Source organism: Sapajus apella, unplaced genomic scaffold (genome assembly GCF_009761245.1).
Source record: "Sapajus apella isolate SASKATOON/1434 unplaced genomic scaffold, GSC_monkey_1.0 scaffold73, whole genome shotgun sequence".
Taxonomy (NCBI): domain Eukaryota; kingdom Metazoa; phylum Chordata; class Mammalia; order Primates; family Cebidae; genus Sapajus; species Sapajus apella.
The window spans coordinates 8,531,429-8,549,721 of NW_022437013.1; the positions used below are offsets into that span (position 1 = coordinate 8,531,429).

The window sequence follows — 18,293 nt, forward strand, 5'->3', positions numbered from 1 at the left end:
TTTTATAGTTTCAAATAGGCTTTCTTCAAGCTCACTAATTCTTTCTTGTGCTTGATCATTTTTTGTTATTGTTAAGAAACTCTGATGCATTCTTCAGTATGTCAATCGCATTTTTCAGCTCCAGAATTTCTGCTTTTTAAAAATTATTTCAGTTTCTTTGTGAAATTTATCTGATAGGATTCGAAAGTCTTTTCCATGTTACCTGGAATTTCATTGAGCTTCCTCGAAATAGCTCACTTATTTGAGTTCTCTGTCTGAAATATCGCCTATCTCTGTCTCTTCGGGATTGGTCACTGGTTTAATTCATTTGGTGAGGTCATGTTTTCTTGGATGGCCTAGATGTTTGTGGACTTTGGACATTGAAAGGATAGGTACTTATTGTAGTCTTCACTGTCTGGGCTTGTTTGTACCCAACTTGCTTAAGGAAGCTTTCTAAGTCTTTGAAGGGTCTTAGGCATTGTGTTGTAAGTCTTCTGCCACTACAGCCATGTATTCATTAGGGGGCACTCCAAACCCAGTAATTCTGTGTCTCTTGTAGACACACAGTTATCTCCTTGGTGGTCGTGGGTAAGTCTGGAAGAATTCCCTGGATTACCAGGCAGAGACTCTTGTTCTCTTCCCTTACTTTCCCCCCAAAAAGCAGAACCTCTCTCTCTCTCTCTGTGCTGAACTTCCTGGAGCTAAGTGAGGGTTGATACAAGTACTCCTGTTCTCACCACTATTGGAACTGTGCTGGGTCAGCTATGAAGCCAACACAGCACTGGGTTTTGCACAAGGACCATGATGACCACTGCCTGGTGACCATCTATGTTTACTCAAGGCCTTAGAGCTTTACAATTAACAAGTGGTAAATGCAACCAGGTGTGTGTCCTTCCCTTCAGAGTGACAAGTTCCTCACTCAATCTTGGGATGGTCCAGAGATGCTATCCAGGAGCCAGGGACTAGTGTTGGGATCTTAGGAATATACCTGGTGTTCTATTCTACGGAAGTTGATGTGGTACCCAAGTTGCAAGACCAAATCTTTTTTACCCTTTCCTCCACTTTTCTCAAGCAGAGGAGTCTTTCCCTGGGGCCATCACCACCCCAGGGTGTGGCAAGTACTGCCTGGCTACCGCTGATGCTTACTCAATGGCCAAGAGCTCTTCTGTCAGCCTGTGGTGAATGCTTCCAGGCCTGGGTCTCTCCATAAGGGCACTTGGATACCCTCTGGCCCAGGGAAGGTCCAGAAATGCTATCCAGGAGCAAAGGCCTGGTATCAGAAACACCAGGATCCTGCTTGGTGCTCTACCCCAATATGGCTGAGCTGGTGCCCAATCTGCAAACCAAAGTCCCTTTATTCTTCCCTCTCCTTGCCTCAATCAGAAAGAGCCTCTCCCTGTAGCCACCACAGCTGGGAATACGCTGGATCATACCTGAAGCCTGTATGTCTCTGACTCTCACCCATGGCCAACAGTGAGTACTGTCTGGCTACCACAGCTGATTATTCAGGACCCAAGGCCTCTTTAGTCAGCAGGCAATAAATCCTGCTAGCACAGTGTCTGTCCTTTCAAGGTAGCAGGTTACCTTCTGGCCCAGGATGTATCTAGAAACGTTATTTGGGAGCTGAAGCCTGGAATGGAAGCCTCAGCACTCTGTCCAGTGCTTTATCCTACTTTGACTGAGCTTCTATCCAAGTTGCAAGACAAAGTCCTCTTTACTCTCCCCTCTCCTCTCCTCAACCAGATGGAAGGAGTCTCTCTTGGAGCTGTGAGCTGCACTGACTAAGGTTGGGGGAAGGGTGATACAGGCACTCCCTTGGCTGCCTTGGCTGGTGCCTCACTGTCTGTGACTCCTGCACAGCACTGTTGCTTGCCCAGGAATTGCAGTCCTTGTGGCGTAGACTGCCTTTCGTTTATTTAGGACCCCAAACACTTCAGCCTGTGATGGTAGGGCTTGTTGGAACTCAGGTTCCTATCACTGGGATGGAGGATTCCCCCTGGCTAGGGGTGTTCTAAATGCCTCCTCTGCAGGCACTGGCTGAATTATGCTCTGTGTTGCTTTCTTCTGTGACAAGGCAGTACTGAATTCTAATGCAAAGTCCCACAATCACTGCACTCTCCCTACCCCTTGCATACAGATTCTCTGTCCACACCATGTGGCTGCTGCTGAGAGACTGGTGGCATAGGCAATTCAAGACTGTCTTTTCTACCTCTTCAGTGCCTCCTTCCTTAATATAACGTTAAAACCAGGTACTGTGATCACTCACCTGATTTTTGGTTCTTATAAAGGTGTTTTTGCGTGTATAGTTGTTCAGTTTTGTGTTCCTGTTTTGCATGTAATTGCTGGAGCTTTCTTTTTAACCATCTTGTTCTGCTTACCCCTGAAGTACATGACTTTATGGTAACCATCATCATATATGATGCACGCAAGTGCTTTTGCATTTTCCTTTTATGACTTTCAGAGAGAGTCACAACTTGCAAATATAATTTTAAATTGTTTTCAAAAATTTGCAGTTGAGTAGAATTAGTCCTAAAATACTAAATACCCATCAATACAAATTTTTTTCAACTCTTGAGGTAATTTGGCAGATGGTGAATGGTCTAAGTGTCTATTCAGTGTTTTTAGTTTGTCTGTGGAACACCTACATTAGGATACCTTGGAAGCTCATTAAATGAAGGTTCTTGGGTCCCATCCTCCATCATGTTGAATCAAAGTCTGAGGGGAAACCTAGGAACTTACTTTTAAAATAAGCTCTCCAGGTAATTTCTATACACTTTCAAGTTTAAGAACTTTAGAGCATACAACTTCTACATGATGTATAGTAGCTGGATCTAGTTCTAGTTTTGACAGGTGAGTTGCTGCCATTTCACATTAAACTCACTGTGCTCCAGCTTCCAATCTATAAATATTTGATGTTTACTTTTACTTTAAGTGGTACTCTGAACATTTATGAAGCATCTCACAAACCAAAATTTGCCACAAGGGCCAAGTCTGAAATAACTAGTATCATATCCTCGGGAAAATAAAAATCTCTCTGGGCTCTTTTCCTCATTTGCGCAATAAACAAGGTTAGACTAGGATTTATCTATAAGGTCTTTTCCAAATGCAACACGCTAGAGCTCTGTGAAAAAGTTGTTTACAAATTACCAATTCCTAATGTTTTCCTTCCCAGCAGCACAATTCATAACAAAGCTGCATTAAGAGTACATGAAATTGCAGTGCTTAAATAGGAGGTCAGTTCAAAGTACTGTGTGAAGCTTGAGTGCTAATAAAACTAATAAATGCTTGAAACAGTACTATATATCAATGGTTCTCAAACTTATTTGCATATTAAAATCACCTGGAGAGCTTTTAACTACTCCAGTGCCCAGGCTGCACCCCAATCAGAGGTGCATCTCAGGCACAGTAATTATGAAGCTTTCCAGGTGATATCAATATGAAGCTAAGTTTGAGAACCACTAATATATAGTACTGTCAAAATTTAACACTACTAGACTTTTTCAACTACTTGTACTTAATATTAAGTACCTTAATGAAAGTACTTATTATCTTTAAATTATGTATTTCATCTGGGTGAGGTGGCTCACACCTGTAATCCCAGCAGTTTGGGAGTACAAGGCTGGTGCATCATAAGGTCAAGAGTTCAAGACCAGCCTGGCCAAGAAGATGAAACCCCATCTCTACCAAAAATACAAAAATTAGCTGGGCGTGGTGGCAGGCACCTGTAATCCCAGTTACTCGGGAGGCTGAGGCAGACAATTGCTTGAACCTGGAAGGCGGAGGTTGCATTGAGCCAAGATCACGCCACTACACTCTAGCCTGTGTGACAAAGCAAGTCTCTGTCTCAAAAAATATCTGTATTTTAACCATAAGCATAAAATCTGCATTTTAATTTACCTTGAAAAATTATATTGAATACATCCACCTCTTAATATCATTTGTTACCTAGCTGGTCTCCTTGCTTTCACTGTTGCCTCCTGCATTTGTAGAATACAGGTTAAACTTCTGTTCAGAGACTCAGAACAATAGTGACTTAAAGAAAATAGAAGTTTATTTATTTATTTATCTCATGTAACAGCCAAAACAGGTAAGCAGTATACAAAGCTGGCATGGCAGCTGCACAATGACAGGGACCTAGGCTCCTAATAGCTGGTTGCTCTGCAATCCCTAGGGTGTTGCTCTTTTCTGCATGATCCACAATGTCTCATGACTATGCTCACTTTATAGCTAGCAGGAAGTGGGGGATGGAAGGAAATAAAGCGTTCCCTCTTAACCTTTGAGGGAATGGTTCTGAAACTGTACATATCATGCTCACTCCCATTGGTCAGGACTTGGTCATAAGGCCATACCTAGCTACAAAGGAAGCAGAGCAAGGTATTCTTTATTCTAGGTAGCTATGTTCCCAGATAAATATTGGGAGATCTATTACTATAGAAGAAGAGGACAGGTATTAGGGTACAACTGTTATAGCAGTCTCTGCCAACCTCCTTATAATCTGTTCTCCTTCCAGTAGACAGTGACCATTCTAAAACAGGAATTGAATCATGGCATATACTAGCCATAAATCTTTCAATGGCTTCCCAGTGCTTTAAAGATACAAACTTACTAAAGTCTTTACCATGGCCTATAAGACAGTATAGTCTCTAAGAGCCCTTGTCTATTTGCCTGTCTCATCTTGTATCTCACTTCAGCCATATCAATCCTTATAAGTTCTCAAACACACCTTTTGCTGCATATCCTTTATACCTCAAGTTCACTTCCTCAGGAAAAACTTTCCTAGTGCCCTTCACTTTGCTAAAAAGCTCTAATATAAATCACATGTTTCTACTGATATATTTGTCTCACTTATTTGTGCAATTACTTGGATGTGTTTCTCCTTCAAGAGACTATTAAGTTCCATCATAATAGGGGCCATGTTTATTTTTGCTTGTATTGTGTTGTTTTCCTAGTGCTAGGCATGGAGTAGGCACTTGAAGAAGATTTGGATATAAGCTGCAATAATTTCGCTCATTATTTTGTGAGCCCCATAGCATAGAATTTATCTAGTAGTGACCCAATATACTAATAGAAATTGTATTATTATTTAAACATTTTACTAGGCCGGGCGCGGTGGCTCACGCCTGTAATCCCAGCACTTTGGGAGGCCGAGGCGGGTGGATCACGAGGTCAAGAGATCAAGACCATCCTGGTCAACACGGTGAAACCCCATCTCTACTAAAAAACTACAAAAAATTAGCTGGGCATGGTGGTGCGTGCCTGTAATCCCAGCTACTCAGGAGGCTGAGGCAGGAGAATTGCCTGAACCCAGGAGGCGGAGGTTGCGGTGAGCCGAGATCACGCCATTGCACTCCAGCCTGGTAACAAGAAGCGAAACTCCGTCTCAAAAAAAAAAAAAATTTTTTTTTTTCTTTTTTTTTTTTTTTGAGACAGAGTCTTGCTCTGTCGTCATGGTGGAGTGCAGTGATGTGATCTTGGCTCACTGCAACCTCCGCCTCCTGGGTTTAAGCAATTACCCTGCCTCAGCCTTCTGAGTAGCTGAAACTACAGGTGTGCACCACCACGTCTGGCTGATTTTTTGTATTTTAGTAGAGACGGGGTTTCACCATGTTGGCCAGGATGGTCTCGATCTTCTGACCTCATGATCTACCAGCCTCAGCCTCCCAAAGTGCTGGGATTACAGGCGTGAGCCACCGTACTCGGCCTTCTTCTATTTATTATTTATTTGTTTTTTTTAGGCAGGGGTCTCACCATGTTGCTCAGGCTGGTCTTAAACTCTTGAGCTCAAGCAATCCACTCATCTTGGCCTCCCAAAGTGCTGGGATTATAGATGTGAGCCATCATGCCCAGCCTCATTTTACTTAGTGCTCCAATTAGAGTTTAAAGAAATAGACTTTGAAATATAAGCTTGACCTTACCATTAGCTTGTTTTTACTAATTTGCATAAGTAATATAGTCTTTTTCTTTTTCAGTTCCCCATCTACAAAATGGATATTAAAACCTTGTTAGGGGCAACTTTTAGACCTCAAGCTACTAGAAGTCAGATACAATAACCTTAGAATAACATCAGAGGTACTTGCGTTATTTTAAGGATATTGCTTGATTTTCACTGAAAATGTGCATATAATTTTTCAAAAAGCTAATATATTTCAGATTTGTTTTGACAACAGTCTTTAAACCCATATGGAAGAAGCATCTTGGTTCATTTAGTAAGTATATATTTAGGCCAAAAATATGAAGGAAACACATCAAATGCATTCAAAATGAGACAGGAGACCAAAAAGTTGTTGCATTTTAACTTCTTTAATAATTCACTTAACATCATAACACGAGAAGAATCCACTATTTTATTTAACATTTACACACAATTATAAAGAGAAAAAGACTGAACACATTTATGAATAAACTTCCGTATATCTTTAGGTTCATACGCTGCCCAAAACATTTAAAGAGTATAGCAAATGAAGTCACAGAACTATAGGGCTACAAGAAAATCCCACAAGTTTATAGCTTAACTGGAATCAGATTTATCTTGACACAGAATAATCTAGAAACTCATATGATGGTCATTTTGTCTCATCTAACAAACCACACAAATGTCAACCACAGGGCCTTGCAAATGCAGAGTGGCCATTTACCTTTAAAATGAAGTATAATAGACAACCAGAATAAAATCAATTCCCATATTTACTATCTTCCATTTTCAATATGAGCATTTGAAATGTTAATATGAGATAAAATTTCACTATTCAAACTCACATTACAAATACGGAAACTACAAATGAATACAGCAAGAATACAGGCATACTGCAGCCTTTGGCTTTAACATCAACACGCTGGTTAAAATACTGAGAAATTCGAACCACACAAAGTCACAAAATGAAGTGGAAAATCCTTAAGACAATTTAATTTAGCACGCTCATTTTGCGGCTCAGCAAACCAAAGACCAGGGGCAAATAAACCCTAATAATATGTACTTTTGAAAATGATACAAACTACCTTAGTTGTGAGAAGTGCAGATTGACCACTTTAGAATAGTCTTCAAACTAGCAATTCAAAATTTCCCATAATATGTGAATAAAATTGGAAGGTTGTTAAATCTCCATGAAAAGTTACCCTTGTAAGTTAGGATGGCTTGTACTGAGGCTTTAGAATGAAAGTACACTTCACAAATGGAATAGTGAGCATAAATTATTACAAGTCAAGATCATAGTCATATTAGTAAGATAAGTAAGGTAAATTTCCTTATACACAAGCTTACTTTGATGACCTTTCTCAATAATGAATCGAAAATGGTGTCTTAGCACCCCAAATACAAGACGAACATGAAACTGCTTAATAGCTTTAGAGCTCATGTAATATTTTTGCTGAAAACACTTACTGAAATTACCAGCAAAATGACAGAATATATTTAAAGCAGTGCCCTCTTGTAATCTGTAATCATTTCATTTGCTAACTTTTAAGAAGTATTCTCTGGACTATAAATTTTGTGCAAATAGACTTCCACATTATTATTACCCAAATTACAGATGTCCAAGATACCGACGATATGCACTCTATCCAGTTCAGTTACCGCTTTTATAATATCACCTAAAAGTAAAAAGCAGATGGTAAGTACTGTAAAATAGTTAAATATTTACTCGACTTTAGTATCACATAAGCTGATAAATTTTTCTTACAATATTAACGATGTGCCTCATCCTCTCCCTTTTCCCTCCAATTGATTATATGCATTTACCAAAATTACACGGCAATTTCTGCATATAAAGGTGAACACATCAAACAGATATACTAACAATGTCAAGGCATGAACTAGTATTTGAAAGCCATATTAATTTTGGGTTTTTGTTTTGTTCTTGGTGCAGCAAAATAAATCTACATATCTTCAAGGTCATTTAGAAGATTCCAAATAAATAGCTTATTGGCACACTTCAAAGAAGTGCGAAGATAAAGTTTTCTATTTTGAAATTCAATTATCAATGTTTTATCCCAAGGATGAAAGGACAGAATAACATACATAAATCTATCAATGTGGTACTTCATATCAACAGAATGAAGGACAAAAACCAGATGAACATTTCAATTGATGCTATGCTGAAAAAGCCTTTGATAAAATTCGACATCCTTTCATGATAAAAACCCTTAAAAAACTGGGGATAGAAGAAACACACCCCAATGTAATAAAAGTCATATATAACAGACCCATAGCAAGTATCATATTAAATGGGGAAAAAGTAAAAGCCTTTCCTCTAAGATCTGGAACAAGACAAAGACGCCCACTTTCACTAATATTACTCAACATAGTACTGGAAATCCTACCTAGAGCAATTGGACAGAGAGAAATAAAGGATGTCCAAACTGGAAAGGGAGAAGTCGAATTATCCTTGTTTGCAGATGATATGATCTTATATTTGGAAAAATCTAAACACTCCACCAGAAAACTATTAGAATGGATAAACAAATTAAGTAAAGTAGTGGGATACAAAATTAACATACACAAATCAGTAGCATTTCTATATGCCAAAAGTGAACAATCTGAAAAAATAAATTAAAAAGTAACCCCATTTACAATAGACACACATAAAATTAAATACCTAGAAATTAACCAAAGAAGTAAAATGTCTCTATAGTAAAAACTATAGAATACCATGAAAGAAATTGGAGAGGACACCCCCACAAAATGGATATGCATTCCATGTTCATGGATTGAAAGAATTAATGTTGTTAAAATGCCTATACTACCATAAGCAATCTAGAGATTCAATGTAATCCTATCAAAATACCAATGACATTCTTAAGGGAAATAGAAAACCAAATCCTAAAATTTATATGGACCACAAAAGACCCAGAATAGCCAAGGCTATCCTAACCAAAAAGAACACAACTGGAGGAATCATTTTACCTGACTTCAAATTATGCTAGTGATATAGTAACCAAAACAGCATGGTATTAGCATTGAAACAGGCACAAAGACCAATGGAACAGAATAGATAACCCAGAAACAAATTCACACACCTATAGTGGACTTATTTTCAGCAAAGGTGCCAAGAACGTATACTGGGGTAAAGAGGGTCTCTTCAATAAATGGTACTGGGAAAACTGGATATCCATATGCAGAAGAATGAAACAAGACCCCTATCTCTTGCCATATACAAAAATCAACTCAAAATGGATTAAAGACTTAAATCTAAAACATTGGGCTATGAAACTACTACAAGAAAATGTGGAAAATCTCCATGACTTTGGTCTGGGCCAAGATTTCTTGTGTAATATCCCACAAGCACAGACAACCAAAGCAAAAATGGACAAATGGGATCATATCAAGTTAAAAACCTTCTGCACAGTGAAGGAAACAATCAACAAAGTGAAGAGACAACCTATAGAATGGAGTAAATATTTCAAAACTACCCATCTGACAAGGAATTAATAACCAGAATATATAAGGAGCTCAAAGAACTATATGTGAATAAATCTAATCATCCAATTAAAAAACTGGCAAAAGATTTAAATAGACATTTCTCAAAAGAAGACATACAAATGGCATACAGGCATATGAAGATGTGCTTAGCATCACTGAACATCAGAGAAATGCAAATGAAATCTTAAATGAGATATCATCTTACCCCAGTTAAAGTGGCTTAAATCCAAAAGAGAGGCAATAAAAAATGTTAGCAAGTATGGGGCTAAAGGGAACTCTCGTGTTAGTGGGAATGTACATTAGTATGACCACTATGGAGAACAATTTGGAGGTTCCTCAAAAAACTAAAAATAGAACTACGATAGGATCCGGCAATGCCTCTGCTAGGTATATACCTAAAAGAAAGAAAATTCGTAAATCAAAGAGATATCTGCATTCCCATGTTTGCTGCAGCACTGTTCACAATTGCCAAAATTTGGAAATAACCTGTGACCATCAACAGATGAATAGATAAAGAAAATATGGTACATATCCTCAGTGGAGCACTATTCAGTCATAAAAGATGAGATCCAGTCATTTGCAACAACACGATTAACTGGAGATCATTATGCTAAGTGAAATAAGCCAGGTATAGAAGGACAAACAACACATATTTTCGCTTATTTGTGAGACCTAATAATCAAAATAAGTGAACTCACTGACATAAAGAGTAGAAGGGTGGTTACTAGAGGTTGTGGAGGGTAGTAGGGGTGGGGTGGGGAGGAAGTGGGGATGGTTAACAGACACAAAAAATAGTTACAAATAATGGATAAGCCCTACTATTTGATAGCACAACAGGGCGACTAAAGTCAATAACAATTTAATTGTAGATTTAAAAATAACCAAAAGACTACAACTGGGTGGTTTTTAATACAAAAGACAAATGCTTGAGTGCATGGATACTCCTTTTACCCTGATGTAATTGTTATGTATTGCATGTCTGTATCAAAATACATCTCATGTATCCCATAAATACATATACTTACTATTTAACCAAAAAATTAAAAATTAAATAAATCAATTTATCAAAAAGATACCTACCCTCATATGTTAACTGAAGCACTATTCACAATATCAAAGATATGGAACCTACCTACATGTCCATCAACAGACAAATGCATAGAGAAAATGTGATATATATGCCCTGTGGAATGCTATTTAGCCATAAAATGAATGAAATTATGTCTTTTCCAGCAACATGGGTGGAACTGGAGGTCATTATCTTAAATGAATCAAGCCAGACACAGAAAATTAAATATCTCATTTTCTCACTCATAAGTGGGTGCTAAAAAATGCGTCAACATGGATGTAGAAAGTGGAATGATAAACAATGGAGACTCTGAAAGGTGAGAGGTGGGAAGGGAGTGGAAGATGAGAAATTACTTTATGGGTACAATGTATGTTATTCAGGCAATGGATATCTTAAAGTCCCAACTTGACCACTACGCAATCTATGCATGTCAACAAAATTGCACTTGTACCCCATAAATTTATAGAAATAAAAATTAAAAGAAAAGGCAAATGTATGCACAAAAAATTAAAATGTGGTGTACACATACAATGGAATATTACTCAGCCAGAGCCATAAAAAGGAACGAAAAATAGGCAAATTCCTAGAGACAGAAAGTGGAATAGCTGTTACTCAGGGCTGGAAAGAGGGGAGAATGGGGAGTTAATGTTTAATGGGTGCAGAGTTTCTTTTTGAGATGATAAAAATGTTTTGGAAATGAATAATGATGATGATTGCACAACATTGTAAATGTACTTAGTGTCATTGAATAGTACATATAAAAATGATTAAAATAGTAAATTTTGATATATATGTTTTATCACGATAAACATATATCAGTATGTATGGGTGAAGCTCTAAAAGTACTGGAAAAGGACAGTGAATTTTAAAAATGTATTCTTGACCAGAGTGATGTCTGAAGATGACACAAAACCAGCAACCACAAGATAAAAAATCTAATGTATTTTAGTACATATGAGTAAAATTACTTAAACAACCAAAACAACTGTCCCATTGAAACAATGTCAAACTGGGTAAAAGTCTTTGTAACACATGATAAAAGGTTAATTTCTTTAATATGCAGAGAGAACTTACCAGTTACTAAGAAAGAATAGAGACAAATGAAAGGTAAGACTAGCATAGAAAGCTTATAGAAAGAAAAAAATATAAATGGAAAATAAACATATTAAGGTTTTAAAGCTCAGAAATAATTGATAAATGCAAATCAAATTAATAATATGTTATTTTTGCCTATCTATCTGTCATAGATTAGCAAGACCAACAATATCTAGTTTTTACAATGGCATGAGTAAAGTGGCACTCTTGCTTTTGGTTCAAGTGAAAATTAGTATAACCATTTTGGAGAACCATTTCACAATATCTACCAAAGTTACATATCTCTTATATAAGTATGCCCTGTGAAATACTATTTAGCCATAAAAAGAATGAAATTATATCTTTTCCAGCAACATGGGTGGAACTGGTGGTCATTTTCTTAAGCGAAACAAGTGTAAAGATTTTATTGACACACACACATATTCATGCAGTACTGTTTGTTAATAGCAAAAACATTTGGAAACAATCTAAATGTCTACCAGTAGGAGACTTGTTAAATAAATTTTGGCACATCCACACAGTGGAATACTTTGTAGTTATTAAAAAGAACGAGGTAGCTTTCAATATACTAAAATGAAGTATGTCAAAGATATACTGTCAAAGGGAAAAAGCTGGATATAGAATTCATATGTTTACTAATTCTATTTTTACGTAATTATTTGAGAGAGAGAGCAATAGAATACATATTTTCATTTGCAAAAATCATTTCTTAAAGGATTCAAATAATACTGGTTATCTCCTGAGAATAGGTGGGTGGTTTGGTGGAAACAGCTGGACTGGGAAGGCAAGGAGGGGAGCTTTCATTTTTACCTGGTACCTTTCTGTACTATTTGAATTTTTAAATTATTAATATGTATGGCTTTTGTAAGAAAAAAGAAACTACTTTACAAAGAATGTTTGAAAGATGACACTAGCATTATGCCATGAGCCAATGCATTACATCATTTTGTAACTATTTTTATCTTTCAGTTTAGAATCATGAAAGAAAAAGTTTGGAATCAGATCATGTTTCAAAATCTAACTTTGTTACTCATGCTAGTGAATCTCTCTGATTTTCAGTCTAGTTATCTGTAAATAGGGGATAGTAAGGCTTACCTTGTGAGGTTCTTGTTAGGATTAGTTATAACTTACATAAAATGCCTAGGCACAGTGCTTGGTACAGAATTAAATGGACACTATTATTATTATATTATACATATTATTATTATTAATGCTATGTCACAAAAATGATATTACTCTCAAAGTGGCTGCAGTGAGCTGTGGTCATGCCACTGAACTCCAGACTGAGTGACAGAGTGAGACCCTGGCTCAAAAGAAAAAGTCGGGGGGAAGGCTTTCACAGCATAGAGGTAGTAGAATGCATGACTGAATGAAGCAGTGCTACTCTGTGTAGGAAATCTCATCCGGAAACAACTACCTTGTGTTCAAGATTATGGACGATTACGGAAGTCTTGTTTTTGCCTTACATGCTAATACAATGTCAAATTTGATTTATTTTTTGTTGAAGTGGGAAGATTTGTCCTCTGTCCTAGGAAGTAAAGATGTTTGTAAATCAAAAAAAAAAAAAAAAAAAAAAAAAAAAATGAACCACTTTGTGATTGCCAAATAATTGTTCTTCCCTGGTGATTTTTGTCCTTCACATATCAAATATTACCTGCGTTGGCAGAAGGGTACCAGGTATTTTTCATACAACCATGTTAGTGACTACTGGAAGAATACTGGCACTAGGACCAAGCAATTAGCTGAGAATGCTGAACTGGTATTTTATATCAATAGTATTACAGACATATAGCAGAAGACATGTGATATAAGTGGATATTATATGAAACGAGCATACATGAGTGCACATATATTCAAGCTGCATATTAGGGCACTAATTAAGGAATGTGAAATTACTGAAAGTCTAAGGAACTCCAATGTAGAAAGTAATACTGCAGGTCGACTAACACATCATCTCTAAAATGGACTGTGAGAAAAATAAAAAATCATCTTTTGGCCGGGCGCGGTGGCTCACGCCTGTAATCCCAGCACTTTGGGAGGCCGAGGCGGGTGGATCACGAGGTCAAGAGATCGAGACCATCCTGGTCAACATGGTGAAACCCCGTCTCTACTAAACATACAAAAATTCAGCTGGGCATGGTGGCATGTGCCTGTAATCCCAGCTACTCAGGAGGCTGAGGCAGGAGAATTGCCTGAACCCAGGAGGCGGAGGTTGCCGTGAGCGGAGATCGCGCCATTGCACTCCAGCCTGGGTAACAAGAGCGAAACTCCGTCTCAAAAAAAAAAAAAAAAATCATCTTTTATAAAATTAGGTACTCTAGTTCAATTTGCAGCAACTATTACTGCCAAAAATTACTTTATCATCAGACACAGCTCATAAGACTTATTCAAAAACAGCATACACTCAAGAGTCACATCAGCTTAGAAAGACCCGCTACGAAATTCCAAGATAATAAGGCCTTTCTTAAAAGCTATTTTAAATGTAATATCCTGATAAGCTCAATGAAAACTGCTAGAAACTTTACCACATGCTTAGGAATTAGAAATAACAACAAAAAAAGTGAATGGGGTAATTATAATTGGACAGATAATTTTATAGGTACATAGAAACAGTTTAAATTTCAGCATATTATGCAGCAACCTAAACAATTAGCTGCTTGAATAGTTTCACTATTGGGAATACATATGTTCCTAGCAGTTCTCAAGGATTTTATTGCATAGCACTGGAATAATTAAACATTTATAAGAGAAAACAATTTTACTCTACTATACTATGGAGGTATTATAATTCCAGGCAATTATAAGGCAAAATGACAAATTGTGTTGCCTGAGAAAAAGGAAAGAGTAGAATTTGTACTGCTCCATGTGCATACCACTTATGTCTGATGAAATAATTATACTTGGAATTATAAAATAATATTCTTAATGCCTGCCTAGAGTAGAAACAGCTATTCAATTTATTTAAAATACATATTCTCATTTGTAAGTTTTGGGGAACATTTACCAAATAACCCTTTAATTAAAACTACATTAAATGTTAAGACTAGAACTGTTTACGTAATAAAATCTTAAGGTTAGGGCTGTTTATAATTAATTTTTTTTTCTAAGTGAAAAGAACACTGAGATTGTTTTACCTGCAACTGCTCTCGGACCTGGCAATCGGTCATTGGCATTTGCATTCTGTGGATATGCACAGCTGTAATTCATGGAGGTCAACAGTGTGTCTATTTGAGATGTTCGAATATCTTCTGGACAATACATGGGTAGGAATGCAACATCGATTGCTATCTCATGGTTCAGGCCTGTTAAAGAAAATTCATACATTATTAAAAGTTCAGTGGGTTAGCATGTGGTGCTGATGCCAAGTTTGCTGGTTTGATCCCAACATGTTCCAAATAGCTTCAGATCTGAAAAAAAAAACTGTGTTTGAAAACTGTAGACTAAACTTTTAGCATTACAATTTATGAATACATGGCATTGGTTGAAAGAGTAGACACTTTAGTGCAACCTTTCACCACTGCTGGAAATAACAGTTCAAAAGTTTTCCTCTACTGATGGAAGATTGGAATCTTACTATACAAGAGATAGCATGGTCATATAAATGAAGACATGTAGAGCGTTTCCTTGGTCATTTAGGATTGGTGCTATTCTGGGGCAGGGGAATTTGGAGATGACTGTTGGTTCCCTTATTGTCATTTGGACTCAAGGATATCTGACTAAAGCAAGTTCAGGGATGACGTAGTAACTAGGTCCCATCTGTCCTCAAATATAAAAGACAAGGTTCACACACTCACCATTAGGGCCACAAAAGGTTGTGGTAGAAAAAGGGCTAAGGGGGAACAACTAAGGGCTAAGGGGGAATCCTGACCTTTGACTGTCATCTTTTTATGTGGGTCAATGTCAGTTAGGATAGATAAAAAAGATTTCCTAGAAGAAGAAAAGGGTTTTAGCTATGTGCTAAAGGATGAGTATCATTTAAATAAACAGAGAGGAGAGCATTTCATGCATGGCAGGGAATAGCACAGGCCAAAGGTGTAGACCAGACTAAATAGACCATCTTGATTGGAGTAAGGGTAAACAAACACACAGAGCACAGCTTTAAAAAACTATGAATTCCATCCAGTTACCCAAACCAGAAACCTGAGAGTTACCTTTAACTCATCCTTTTCAGTCTTTTCCAGATATTTAGTCATCTAGAGTCTATGACCTTAATATTTCTCTGATTCATATTTTACAGTGATTCTTAAGTACTGAGTACAGGCCAATGATCGATATGCAAATCCTTCTCATTAAGCTGCAAGCCAATTCAGAAATGCAACTTCTTTGCTTTTTACAGGGAAATGACATTGAATCTCAGATATTTAACTTAGCATATAGATAAGGGCCATTTAGAGCTTTCTAAGGATTACTAAAATTTGGTAGCCATAAACTGGAATAATCATATTATTTAGAATTATCCAAGAATTCTAATTATTATAAGAAGCATAGCCACCCCACAACTAGCAATGCTGCAAGACTCATGTAAATGTATACATGCTGGTATCTTATATCGTTGATTCTAAGACTAAATTTAACTCAGATATATATCATTAATTTTATTTATTTATTTATTTATTTATTTGAGATGAAGTCTTGCTCTTTCGCCCCAGCTGGAGTGCAGCCATGAGATCTCAGCTCACAGCAACCTCCACATCCCGTGTTCAAACAATTTCCTGCCTCAGCTTCCCAAGAAGCTGGGACTACAGGCGCATGCAACCACATCCAGCTATTTTTTTTTTTTTTTGTATTTTTAGTAGACATGGAGTTTCACCATATTAGCCAGGATGGTCTCGATCTCCTGATCTTGTGATCTGCCCACCTCTGCTTCCCACAGTGCTGGGAGTACATGCATGAGCCACCGCTTCCAGCCTATTTTTTTTAAAATAAAAAGAAAACACTGCATTAAATGTACCATTGGCCATTCCAACTTGCAAATAAAAAAGGACGGATGAAACTGGGAAACTATCAGAATTTGGAAATCATGATATTTTCACGAAGGTTGACATATTAGTGTGTCATTGATATTATTTTTACTTGCTTTCCAAATTATGAAATATTGGGAGCTGAGCTTTAGCATTATCAGTGACTTTTTTACTGAGCTGTTTGATTAAAACTAGAGTTCTGGTTGGGCGCAGTGGCTATTGCCTGTAATTCAGCAATTTGGGAGGCTGAGGTGGGCAGATTGCTTGAGTCCAGGAGTTTGAGACCAGCCTGGGCAACATGGTGAAACCTTCTCTCTACCAAAAAATACAAAACAAAACAAAACAAAACAAAACAAAACAAAACAAAACTGGATGTGGTGTGGTGTGCGCCTGTGGTCCCAGCTACTTCGGAGACTGAGGTGGGAGAACTGCTTGAGCCCAGGAGGCAGAGGTTGCAGTAAGCTGAGATTGTACCACTGCACTCCACCCTGGGCAACAGAATGATACACTGTCTCAAAAACAAACAAACAAACAAACAAATAAAAGAAAACACTAGAGTTAAAATACAAACGTATAAATCAATAGGCCTCAGGGCTTTTGCTTGCTGCTTCTGTGCCTAGAATGGTTTTTCCCCAGCTGACTACATCTCCACCAGGTTTCTGAAATGTTCCTTTCTCCAGGAGACTCTGCTATTTAAAATTTAACCCTTTCCTACTACAACACTCCCAGCTTCTGTTTTTCTTAGCACTTGTCACCATCTCACTCTACTACAAGCTCTCATAGAGCAGGGTTTTTATCTGTTGTGTTCACTAATGTAACTTTAGCACTTAGAACAGTGCTAGGCGCACAGTAGATGCCCAGTAAATATTTCTTAAATTGAGTAAATAAATATACATTTGTGCATTTTATCTATATTTTTTCAATACTAGAGTTTAAGACATTTGTGGAAGAGTATTCAAATATAAATTCATCCATATTCCCGTTACAAATAAATGAACACAAATATCCTGTACAAACTCCAATAAAAATGGCTATGATGAAGGAGAGTTGTTAAAATAATCTTTTCTAGATTTTGTTTGTCAAAATATTTTTTGAAAAAAATTGTTGTATGGTTTTTTCTTTTCCTTTACTGTAAAATGCATTTAAAATATATTTTCAAATTTTAATAGCATTATGACATCAAAGTAATTTAATATGCTATAGTTATGCTGAAATAATAAGGCTTTACTCATCTATATTTTCTTTTATTAAAGCAGCCAAGCAGGCCAATACCAGTACCAATTTCTTCCCTTCTTGTTATTAGCCTATGGGCTCAGGATCAATTATTTGTACCTCTGGGGTATGTTACCTTCCTTGCTGAAAGCCTATTTGAAAGATTAGTTGAGTAGCACTGGGTTCCCTCAATGTTGGTTCCCTCACCAATTAGTGCTATTATTGGGGTTTGTATCTTTTGACTTCTAAAAGACAAATAGGTAGCCTTCAGAGACTTGGAAAGGCTGGCTGGATTATGTTCCTAATTAAATAAGTCAAATGAAAATCGAGGAGATGACTTTTAATCTTCAATTGACCCATCAGATTTCGTGGGTAACCAAATCAGTGTTAGTAGAGCCAATGATACACTATAACATTTGTAAGCTCAATTAAAACTTTTGAAACGTGTGTTCTTATATTTAAGGTGAGAAATAATTCTTAAAATTGGGGAAGACTGACCAACAGATTTTACATTTTGTACTTGGGCTAAGGGCACTGAAAATCTAGCATTACTTCATCTCAA

At 37.1% G+C, this 18,293-nt stretch overlaps 1 protein-coding gene across 1 annotated transcript in view; it reads right to left on the reverse strand.

Annotated features, from left to right (window-relative positions):
• Window positions 1-6,260: 6,260 nt before the first annotated feature.
• Window positions 6,261-18,293, reverse strand: part of RADX (RPA1 related single stranded DNA binding protein, X-linked) — a 65,519-nt gene continuing 53,486 nt past the window's right edge. The window contains exons 13-14 of the mRNA XM_032250923.1: window positions 14,693-14,860; window positions 6,261-7,566 (exon numbers count right to left, since the gene is read on the reverse strand). Coding sequence (XP_032106814.1) covers window positions 7,436-7,566; window positions 14,693-14,860 — 299 coding nt within the window. The 3' untranslated portion in view covers window positions 6,261-7,435. The remainder of the gene's footprint in view (window positions 7,567-14,692; window positions 14,861-18,293) is intronic.